Source organism: Diospyros lotus, chromosome 4 (genome assembly GCF_014633365.1).
Source record: "Diospyros lotus cultivar Yz01 chromosome 4, ASM1463336v1, whole genome shotgun sequence".
NCBI classification, from domain to species: Eukaryota; Viridiplantae; Streptophyta; class Magnoliopsida; order Ericales; family Ebenaceae; genus Diospyros; species Diospyros lotus.
Window position 1 is genome coordinate 12,937,532 of NC_068341.1, and position 12,116 is coordinate 12,949,647.

At 38.7% G+C, this 12,116-nt stretch overlaps 1 protein-coding gene across 5 annotated transcripts in view; it reads right to left on the minus strand.

The window, feature by feature from the left end:
• LOC127799906 (lariat debranching enzyme) overlaps positions 1 to 10,357 on the minus strand; it is a 35,191-nt gene extending 24,834 nt beyond the window's left edge. For 2 of the 5 annotated variants that reach the window (XR_008022671.1, XR_008022672.1), the window contains exons 1-8: positions 10,229 to 10,357; positions 9,893 to 10,028; positions 9,560 to 9,717; positions 4,013 to 4,134; positions 3,640 to 3,833; positions 2,785 to 2,967; positions 2,568 to 2,686; positions 2,359 to 2,488 (exon numbers count right to left, since the gene is read on the minus strand). Coding sequence is in view for 2 of the 5 variants with exons in the window: in XM_052334174.1 (XP_052190134.1) it covers positions 2,359 to 2,498; positions 2,568 to 2,686; positions 2,785 to 2,967; positions 3,640 to 3,833; positions 4,013 to 4,134; positions 9,560 to 9,717; positions 9,893 to 10,015 (1,039 nt within the window). In the remaining 3 variants the exon portion in view is untranslated. Of the gene's footprint in view, positions 1 to 2,358; positions 2,499 to 2,567; positions 2,687 to 2,784; positions 2,968 to 3,639; positions 3,834 to 4,012; positions 4,135 to 9,559; positions 9,723 to 9,892; positions 10,029 to 10,228 lie in introns of those variants that run through there. The other 3 variants (XR_008022673.1, XM_052334174.1, XM_052334175.1) reach the window with 2 other exon arrangements.
• Positions 10,358 to 12,116: the final 1,759 nt, after the last annotated feature.

The following is a 12,116-nucleotide window of genomic DNA, read 5'->3' on the forward strand; positions in this document are numbered from 1 at the left end:
CTCCAAGAAGATTGTGCTCGGGTGGAATAGAGATGGAAGAGTGAGATATTGATCATTCCAAAAGTCTCTGAATACGAGTGAAACTGCTGTAAAAAAGAGAGGAAATACATTGTGTAAACAAGAGTGTTTGTAATTTCTTGAGTGCAGTGAATTCACGAGTCAGAGAGGAAGAAGAGAGGGACTTCTTGTAACTGTTCTACACTTGGTTTCTAGTGGAATTGCTCTCGTTCTTGGTGGCTGGATGTAGGGCCATTTCCATGGCCTGAACCAGGATAATTCTTGCGCCTCTTGTGATTGTGGTTTGATTGTTTCATTTTTGTTTTCATTCCTTTAATTCTGTCTTTCATTACAATTGCATATTTTCTGTTGTTTGAGATTGATTTCGGGTGAGGAGTGTGAGTGAATTGGCAACAAGAATCATTGATTGAGTTATCTAAGAGCTCCTAAACTTAACAGTATGAACATAAAATAAAATAAAAATTATTTAAAATATGTGTGGGTTGAGGGTGAGTTGGAGGACCTCATACCCATCTCCATCTAGCCCCCAAGCAAAAAGAAAAACAAAAAGAAAAAATTCTAGGCTCAGTGGTGATAAGGGTCAAGCTCAAATGGCCCAAGCATGGTGGTCGATGACCCGACCAAACCCAATCAACCCCACTCGATTCATAGGACTGGGGCTATTTTGGCTCATTTTTAGTTTTGTTTCAGTCTGTTCATTGTGTAGGGTATGTTTTAACATTGTTAGGGTCATGTATAAAGTTAGTTAATTTATTTTTTATTTCATATTGGAGACAGATTTCCTATGGTTACTGTTTTTGTGTATAGGTTCACTAGATACACCCCTTGTACAATTCAATAGATTGCATGCTTCGCCAGTGCACTGTGAATAATGAGATTATGTTAAGATGGCTATTTCTATCATGACTTGGATTTTACCATATGTGCCTTTTCATCAATATAAAATACACACACATACATGAGCGCGTTTATTTGTTTTTTGCATCAATTGATATTGCATTATAACATGTTTTCTTACTTCAGGGTATGTAATGGATGATATGATTTGATTGCATGGACTTATTGTTGCTCATATCTGGATATGCAATCATGATCTGAACTTAGGTATGGAGGTTTCCCACACATATACATTACACCCTCTTTATAAGGTATTGTTGCATTTGGAGACCTAGTTAGAATTCTATTAACTAACTGCAGGTGACTGGGTGATGTCAATTGTTGGTAGATCATGTCTCACCCTAGTTAGCAAGGATAGTGTTAAACTTATGTGTTTACAATTGACAAGCAACATGGTTTACTTGCACTTAGAACCGATTGGAAAACACAGGCCATAATTGGGTTATGGTACCAATAGAACATTTCCTTGCATGTTTCTTCATCTTATTTGTATATAGTATCTTCCATTAAAACCTATATTCTATTAGATTTTATTGTCAAAATTTTCACACGGAATTTTATGCATTAAAACTCTTTTTCCTTGCATATGAGACTTGTCCTCCTACCATCATTGCATAACATACCATTCACCATGCCTTTAAGACTCATTCCTCATTGCTTTCCATTTTTAAGATTTTTGCCCTTCTTGATCTCTTGTTTGGGACTCCCCCTATGGACGTTAGACTTCTAACATTTGATTAGCTTTTGGTGTAGCTCTGGGATGCGCAATTAGATATTGGTCTACCTTTTTTTTGTTGTTTTATTTTGTTATGATGATGTATATCCTGATTTGAGATTTAAGATGATGGATTCTACTACACCCTTGATTTGGGCTTTATGGAGTGGTCTTATACTCGTGTCAATTATATATGTATTTGATTTGGTTCTTATATATTGTTTTGAGGTCATTCATGATCCATGTCTTCTTTCGATTTAGACTTTCTTTGGATGTCTTCCAGAGGCTTGCATCCCAAATGGGCCCACCAACTTCCTCGGGATTTGAACTAATAATGGACTCACCATTTACCGGTCACGGCATTCAACTTCATTAACCACTACAAATTCAGAAAATAGTACAAGTTGAGTTAGAGATTAAACTTAGGAATCCACTTTCTGGACTTCAAAGAAAGAGTTAATCCCACAAGTAGAAAGAATAATGAAGTGATAAAATCAGATGAAGCTAATCTTAGAGAGGAACTATCAGGTAAGATATTCAGAAGGACTGTGCACAGAACTATCCACAAACCCACATCATTAATGTTTGGTTTAGATTTCTGAATGGTTTAAGCCAAATTATATGTGCACCCAACTTAAGGACCACAGTGAGGGATAGATACCATTGACAAAGCTCATCAGACAAAATGAAAGTAAGATTACATGATTATTGCATCTAAAAAACATTACCAGTAAAGGAAATATTAGGAGAAGACCGAGAAGGGTTGTAGCATGGAACTGTCCGCACAAACTCAAAAGGTTTAGCCCCTCTTGTCTGTAGCTTATTGCTGACCCATTGGCGACATTCTTGTATGTCAAGCTGTACAGCCCTATAATCAGATGACAATAGTTAACACTTTTATGAATGAAAGTCTATACCAAAAAAGGAAGTAGCATACCCAAAATTGGCACTTCTTCTAGTGAGAGGAAATGCACAGTTGAACTTCCTTGTTATTGCAAGCCATTCTTCATCATACTGAATCTCGTAAGGTCCTGGCTCAGATTCAATTTCAATAACCTCGATGGTTCCCACAATTAAAGATATTAGATTCAAATAAATACTGCAAGAAAGGACATCTGGAGATGTAGATAACAAACAAGGATGCCTGAGGATACCTGCAAAAATTTACGCCCTGGAAGGCATTTATCTAGTGCAAGGAATTTTGTGACCTGGCCACCCTCTGGATGTTGGACTAGAGCAGCAAATTTACAGTGTAGATGAGCTGAAAACCAATAAGCTGGTTTCAACCTTTCTACCAATTCTGCAGCAGGTTTACTTCCCAGGGTTCTTTCATGTACCTGAATGACATATGCAAGCAATCAGAAAGAATTATCATTTTCCAACAATGCCAAGATATCATACAAAGGGCTGCCTATTTGTTCAGCGTGGAGAAAAGATATGAAAAATAAAAAAGAGGGTAACATTTATAGCATGTGCAGCATTTATAGGTTGAGGGAGTTGGTATCTGCATTTACAATCAGTACAAAACCTAGTTCAGTCAGCTCACTACAGGAGGCAATGATTTTGCTAGAAGTTAACCACCCCCCCCCCCCCAACCCCCCCAAAAAAAAGTACACAATTATCATCCACCGCAAAGAAATTTTTAAGGCAAGACTAAAAAGCTCATTCTCATAGTCACCTATTCATTTTCGTTTAGGAATTAATATAATCAAACAGTTCAATCTAAGGAATCATGCGTGTCCATAAGCTAGACAAGAAGCATGCGCAATAAATTGCTAAAGCCATATATATAAAACAGTCAACTTCAATATATTTATTCAATAACCAATCCTAGTGCAAATTCTAGTCTAGATATCTCCTTATTTCAACTGAAAAAGCATAAAACATTTTGGTTAAGTGGAAAAAGATTTAAAAAAAAAAAAAAGGTAAAAATACAAAACCCTCCTAGACCAAATTTAAAAATATAATGTGGCTTCTAATGCGTTAAGCCATCATGGTAAGATACATACCTCTTGCCTAAAAAAGGGTTTTTCTTGAATAAGCTTCCTCCAGTTACCATAGTCAGTGATGCCAAGAGGCCAATCATGTGAAAGGAATATATCAATTGGTTCTTCAACTTGCATGAGCTTTTCGACAGCAAATTCACGGACATGATATATAGACCGAATGTCTCTTTCATCATATGGTAGCCTCTCATAATATCCTGGTCATCGATATATCTGTTTGCTTAGTTCAATTTGATACTGCAGAAGGGGAGAGGTGGTACTGCAACATAACAAAGCTATAAAGAATTGACTCAACAGGCAACATTCAAAAAGTCAAAAATTAAGAGAAGACAAAACTTAGCAAGACTATGTAGCTATTTCGCAATAATTGACCAACCTAAATAGTAATGTTGAGCCTTATAAATTCCAGACAATCCACCAATGCGAATATTGCCAAACTTGACCACTCCAGCAAAACCCAAGAAGAATATATTAGGTGCTGTCCATCCTCCATAGTATCTGTATACTGAATCTGTCAGTTTGAATTCTTAAACCATCTGAAATATACTAGCTATCCCAATATGAATTATTAGATATCCAGCAAGTAGGTTATCAAATTATTTCGAACAAATTATGGAGGATGTTAAGATGGATGTGCGGCCATACAAAAAAAGATAAAATTAGAAATGAAGTTATTCGTAATAAGATAGGAGTAATGCCAATAGAGGAGAAGATGAGAGAGACTAGACTAAGATGGTTTGGTCATGTGAGAAGGAGACCAAGAGACGCTCCTATGAGGAGAGTTGATGAAATGGAACAATTAATCAAAAAAAGAGGTAGAGGCAGACCTAAGAAGACTTTGAGGGAGACATTAAAGTTTGATATGAAGTGTATGGATCTCAATGAAGATATGACAAAAGATAGAAATACATGGAAGTCTAGAATTCATGTAGCTGACCCCACATAGTGGGATAAAGGCTGGATATGTTGTTGTTGTTGTTAAATTATGCACCATAAAAAAACTATGCATGGCAAGTATAAAACTTAATGAGTGGCTAAAGTCAACATTTTGAAGTTAGATAATCACATAATACTAAAGAAATACTAGATCACCCTTTAGTGTTTTGGATATTGGAAATTCCTAAAAAGATGAAGGTACTCAAAAGTGTGAATGCAAATTACACTTTTGCATCCTAGGACTAGGTGGAGCATGAGTAGGGCATATATGAGGCTTAAGTAGATGACTGAGCAGAAGGAAAAGATGATTGGCAATAGAAGCTATAGGAGAAGATGTCTGTCAAGCCACTTGCAACTGACAATACTCTACTAACACCTCAGTAGATATTCTCTCAAGATGAGAAGAAGTATCAGCTACCACTGACTACACTTTTGCACCCTCAGGAACAGTACCATTGGCCTTAGGAGGTCCACCATGCAGTTCATGACAAATTTCCTTATAATAACCAGGGGGACAATAGTAGTTACAATAGGGTTGCTTAACACCCCAGCCATGCCCAGCCCTACCGTGGTCACCTCCAGATCCAATTTTGGATCTTAGAAGAAGATCCATGAGTCTGAGAGGTAAGTATGGATCGCTCTCAACTAAAATATCAAAAAAAAGTCTATGTGTTATGTAGAATTCGAGCAAACCCTCTTCCTATAAGCATAGTGGGACTATTCAAAATTTGGGTACGAACACCCTCCACATATCAGCCCCAAGGCCGGCTAGAGTAAGCACCATAAACATTTTATCCCTTTGCTTCTTTTACTCCATAAGATCGGCTATAACAAAGAGCATTGCATTAAAATCTATCACAGTGAACTAAATACGACCCAAGGACATAGCCAATATAAACTTCTCTTCTAAAGATAGAATAAATTACTAATGGTATGGTATAATGTCACAACCTGGGTTGTGACAAGCTGGTTTTAGCTCTGGATAAGAATAGAAATAGAACAGGAAGGAAAGTAGAATGAGACAGGGAGGAAGAATAGAAAGAAATGGGAAGGAAATGAGATGTAGAAGGGAATTCTGATTCTTTTGATTGATGCCTTCTCCAGAGAACCTTGGAGAGGATATAAACTAGCTGGTGGTAGGGTAAGTCTGCCATAGCAGATTCCCTCCCCCAGGCGGTTACAACAACCTTTTTGTCCTATTCGCCCCTTGCACGTGGGGCCTAAAACTAACCCATAACAGAAATACAGCAATAAGCAGAAAATACAGCAATAAGCAGTAATATAATATTTGGCTACTAAGGAAAAAAAGAAGACTCCGATCAAGCTGGTTCATCCCTTGACATATAAGCATACAATATCATTAGTATACATCTGTTGAGCATGGGACCAAATATCAAAACAATTCTCATAGACACGAAATAATGAGATCAAATCAACATCTATTAACTACCACTACAAAGTAACCAACTGTGCATCCACGCAATCCCATGCAATCCTATCAGACTCAACAATGTTAGAGAATTTCATAGTCAAATGGTCACTCATACTATGTCCTAAAAACCACATGCAAATAGAGGCTAACCATGATAAATAGTTCTTGCCAGTCAGTTTTTAAATGGTGAATGCTAAAAAACGATGGCATAGTCACAGGAACATTCGCAAGTGAAGATGAACTCACCAATTCAAGATTTGATGCACTAGGATTGGATGATGCCATATCTCACAAACTGAAGCAACAAAAATAATCAACCCAAACCAACTAGAAACAAACCCAAACTAGATCTAAAGGAAAAATTGACCTAAGAGCATGACTGACAAAGACAAATCTAAAGGTCTCAAATGGAGAAGGGACGAAATGAAGGTCACAAGTTGCAGATTTGTAACTTAAAGACCTGAAGATCACAAATCTAGCTGTTGGGTGGCCAGATAATATTGAAAAGGGGGGTGTCGAACAGATTGTCGTCACATATGGGCTTCTCCAAATAGGTCATCGTCATGAGTTGTCGTTGCAGGTCAGTGGCGGTAGAAGAAAAAGACGCGCAAAGAGAGAAGCAACGGCAACAAAGAGAGACGTGCGACAAAGAGAAACCACCTACAATGGATAGTGGCAAGGACACAGGAGGTGAGGTTAGGGTTTGCCGGTTTGGTCACTGCAATGAATAGCACTAGCAGCTGGTTAAGGATTAGGGTTATGGTTTTTGAGGCTTTAATGGCTCTAATACCATGTTTTGAAGACAAGACAAAAATATTTTGATATTATATTCATGTGTTAGGTATATACAAAACTCTGCTAGGTACAACTTAGGAAAGCACTATGTACAAGGCTAAGCATGTACAGCCCTATAAAGCTAACAATATGAAAACCCTATGTTCCAATTATTTTTATTTGCAAACCACATCATTAAGAATCCTCTTGAATTAACTCTTTTTCCATATGCATACACTTGTCACCCTATCCATCTTTGTATAGGTTATCTGCTCATTGTGTCCTACTGAGTCATCCCATATACATATTCTTCTTCTACAAATTTTTGAGTAATCACATCGAGGAGATACCCAACGTCAAAATGGCCAAGTTTTGGTAGGCTACATGAGAGTTCTCAATTTTTTATTCTGATTTGGTGTACCAGATGTCTACTCCTAGATACAATATAAGAGAGTCTAATAGGGCTTCACTAAAGCAATGAGCCCCTCCAATCAAATTGGGTAATTTTGGATTATGAGAAGAAGAAGAAAGGAGGGTAAGAAATAACATATGGATGTAGTAACAAATAGCTCATTGCCTTCATTTCATAACCAACTCTACCTCTTTATACAAGAGGCCACCAATGGTGAGTCACCTCAGGTGATACTTGTCACTAGAAACCATACCTCTCAGCAGCCTCAAATGCTGCACTCCAATTAAGAGAATTAACAAACTAGCAAAAGGAAACTGACATTGCAAGGGAAAAGAAATGAGTTCAGAGAATCAATGCTAGTTGCACCCTCTCTTCTCAGTCCAAGAATCTTCTTGACACTTCTCTTGGCTGCAGCCCTGTATCAGAGTCGCTTTTTGATTGGATGACAAGTTATACAGATATAGACAGACTTACTCAAATATATTGTCTAAGTTAGTCCTGTTTAGAGTCAAAGGTCGAGCATTTGGCTCAGTTTCATGTCAATACTCAGTTATACCAACAGGGTTGTTTGTCAAGGATGAGATTATGTATTTTGACATTTCATTGTTTATTACATATGAGGTGTATTCATGGTAATCCTAGTCTGCACAATTAAAAGTGTATTGAATAAAGGCTTGCAGATCCCCAGGGGGGGACCTTCACTTTCCTAGAGGTCCACACCGGTCATGCACTCCTCACCCCCCACCCTCCGCCACACCCCCCTCCCCAAAAATAAAAATAAAAAGTCATGACAACAAGGCAGCAAGGTCATAAGAGGCAATGGAAAGGGCAGGCAACAGCAGGGCTGTTTAGAGCCATATGCCTATTTATGAGGGTGAGACAGGGACCAAGACCTAGGGTGGTGCTCTAGAGATTGTACCAAATTAGGTTTCAGTTTTGAGTGCAACTGCACAGCTAAAATCAGGCAAGAGTGAGATAAAGATTGCAGCAATCACAAGTTAGAAGTTACCAATTCGCTTGGCAGGTTGCAATCTTGTGGAAAGTCCACAAGCAGATAACTCAATATGGGCTACTATTGCTCATCACGTCAAGAGGTTGATGTTTACCTTAGGACTCTTAGATTATATCCTTGGGTGAGAAAATCCTCTCATAAACCCTCTCCAACACTCTCGGATGCAGTGTAAATATAAGAACAGAAAAGTAAATAACAGAATTGAAAAGATCAAACCAAACAGCATTAGGTGCAGATTTATCCTGGTTCGGAATGCCTTTGGCAATCCTACATCCAGCCTTCAAACACCCACCAAGAACAGCCTTTTATTAGAATGAAACTGATCAGTACAAAACCCAATCCCTCTCTTAATCCTATCGCTCAAGTACAACCCTTGTTCACTCCAAGAAAGCTCAAGAACACAATACGCATGCCTCACTTTCTCTAGAACAAAGAATATTCACAATAGTAACCGAGAACTTGGCTAGAGAGAAGATGATTTAGACTGCCGCCTTGCCCTCTTATTTATAGAGGAGGCGGAACCCCCCATATAACTAATAACTATAGGGTATTTACAATTAGACCCCCAAAATTTACATTAATTACACTTTTGCTTAAGAAACCCTAACTGTCTAATAATTTCCAGCCAAAAACCATCAACGCTCCACTGATCTTTTAATCAGAAAACTCTAGGCAAACCTCAACAGTTGATAACATGGTCAAGAGTTTTGGAAAGGAGTTAGGGGACTGGACATGGCCGGGAGGGTCAGGGGAGTGCACAGCAGGGGCTACAGTGGCCCATGGCTGCCACCAGATATAAGTTGGTCCAGTCCATTGGCTGAGCCCACCCCATTGATGTGGGGTATTTCTAGAGTTAGGCAAACAAAGAAAAGGGTATTTCTAAGGCCTCCATATACCAGAATCAAGCCTGAAGTGAAGGTAGAGCATTAGTTTATAAGGCTTCCATATATCAGAATCAAGCCTGGGTGAAGGTAGAGCATTAGTTTATAAGGCTTCCATATACCAGAATCAAGCCTGAGTGAAGGTAGAGCATTAGTTTATAACTCTTCAAGCCAAACAGGAGGAGGCACCTTGATAGGGCCACAGCCTAGGGTGGAGCATGCAGAGAACACCTACATGGAGACATTGATTTACAGTCAGTTCAGGGCCTTGTCCAAGGGTTTTGAGGCATAGGTCTAAGGCCTGACCCGGGGTCATGACACCAATGACATGTATCATTGTATTTTCTGTACAGAAGAACCGCCGAGGCCAACCATAGCTCTCTCAGATTTCGTCATAGAAGCGTCATCTAGTTTGTGACAATGCACCATCTCATACAAAAAAAGTCTAATAACAAAAAAGAGAGCAATCTACTTACAATTCCCACAGGTGGTTTGATGCCTCATGATTCCCACCAATGAATACAGTTGGAACTGGAGCTACTTTTTCCCCAGAGTAATACTTCCAGAAAGAGTTCATACTACGATATTTAGGCTTCACATTTAAGCTCTCCAGATCCTTCTCATTCCTAACAGCCTGCTCTAATAGGAAAGCAACTCAGTCTAAACAACATCCGGTCTGTAAAGCTGTATAAATGTAGCATAGAAAGTGTCGATAGCAGATTGGGAGTCGCGCAAACTAGTAGCCTGCACTGCCTTAACCCATCAAAAATCAATGATAGCAATTGCAGAGATTTTGAATTATTGTATACCTGAAAGTCACCACAGCAAATGAGAAGGTCAATTTTAGTATTCTCTACTTCTTGCATATGCAAGAGAGTTGCGTATACATTATCCAAGTCCCCGTGCATGCACCCTTCCACAGCAATCTTCATCCCCGATCCCTCTCTACCAATCAATAAACAAACAATCACATTACCCTCTGAATTTTTTTTCCCAAAAACGAATCCAGAGAAGAATCGAGGTTTCTATGGTTTGCATCCCGAAAACGCCAATCGATCATTTGGATTCTTTTAGCAAAGCGCTACAAAAAATATTATGTAGAGATCAAAACAATTGAATCGTTGAGAAGCAAGTGGTGAAGCTACCTTGTTTCGAAGATTGTATGTTGATAGTTTGTTATCGCTACACAGAAGGATCTGGCAAGGGCTCTGTTCGTCCTGAACGAGGGTTTTAGCTGTAATGTCCGGGAGCAAGGGTTTTGATTTTGAATTAAATTAAAATAATTTAATGTGATACATTTTATATAAAAAAATACTTCTTATCTTATATCGAAATATTTAGTGTGCGTGTAATGTAATTTTGTAAAAATATTTTTCATTGTTTGACATAAAAATAGATTCTCATTATCAAAAATGTAATATGATTAATAACTTAAAAATATTAAATTTTAATTTTATTCGTAAGATGATCGTTCTTATACAACTCTTGTCATTCGTGCCCTCGATTTTAGTAGAGGAGGTAAAATTGTAGGTGTAAAATTTTATTTCACTGCGTAAAATAAAGATCAAATTCATGGCCCACCAGTATAAACTCGACATATCACTTGTCCGATCACTTCATCTAAACCATGGGGACAAAGCCTGATGCAGTCTTACAAGGATGGGTGTGTGGATCCCACCCTCCCGAATCTATGCTCCCCTCTTAATTTGTTTACATCAAGTAAATTTTATATTACACGATAACAGAAAATTTTAAATATATATATATATATTCATGCATTGTTCAACAAGGGCATAACTTAAACGTTAATAATGGAGCAAACATTGCGATTGCGTTCAATATATGAATTCAGTCATTGCAGACAAACAAAATTGAAGCAAGTGCAATTTCTTAAAATGGAAAATGAAGAGAGAAATCAAAGATAAAAATTCAGTGTTTGGCCAGAAACGCAGATTAACCAAAGACTGACTGCCCAAATGAAAACAAAATAAAACTCCTAAGACAAGGACGGAGATGAAGAAGGGCGGAGGCCTATCATTTTCATTTGTTCACGGCATCCTTGACCGCATCAGCTGCTCCCTGCGCTTTAGCCATCGCTTGCTGGCCAGCCTGCATCAGCAGCGTGATACCAATAATACAAAATTTTCAAACACACAGTTTTTGGAAAATATATCATCTTTCAAATTAAGAAAGCTATTCGACCACCACGAACCTCTTGGATGGAGTCTTTGGTAGACTGGGCTGCATTGCTAGCCTTGTCCATCATCTGGCCTCCCTTCTCCTAAAACAACAATAACAACATATCGATCGAGTTGGTATTCCTATCCCGATGCGTAAATTCAATTACATGAATTATAACTAATCCCACCTTTGCTTGGCCCTTGACCTCGCCAGCTTTGTAGCTTGCATCCTGGGCACTGTCCATTTCTTCTTGTATTTTCTTCAGCCTACTGATAGAGTACCAAACAAATTCTTTACTCCGAAGCTCAATGTTGGATGTGGGAAGATCATCCCAAATTTAAAGGCCTTGAGAGCAACCCATTTGTCGACACTTGTTTTGCAACGGCAGAGAGGGATTTGTGCGGTAATATCTCTGGTTGAAGTTCAAGAATTGCCCGTTTGAACAGGTCTTCATGTGACAAATTCCATAAAAAAAATTAGGAAAATACTATTTGTACATCAGCTTTTGTACAGAAAACTTATAGGGATGATATATAGCGATATATCGCAATATTTTGACATCAAAATATCGCGATATTTCGCGATATTTTGATCCATATTCATCCCCTTCTCCCTCTCCCCCCTTGCTGCAACCTCACCCGCCGCCGCCTTACCTTGCCCCGCTGCCGCCTCGCCTCGCCCTGTTGCCTGTGCTGCCTCATCGCATCGCCTCGACCGCCTTGCCACCTCGCCTCGCTTTGTCGTCGCCGCTGGTATGAGAGGGAGAGCGAGAGAGAGAGAGAGAGATGCTTTGGGCATTTGGGTCATTAATTGTAGGGGCAAAATAGATATTTTGATTCTTTTGTAAATATT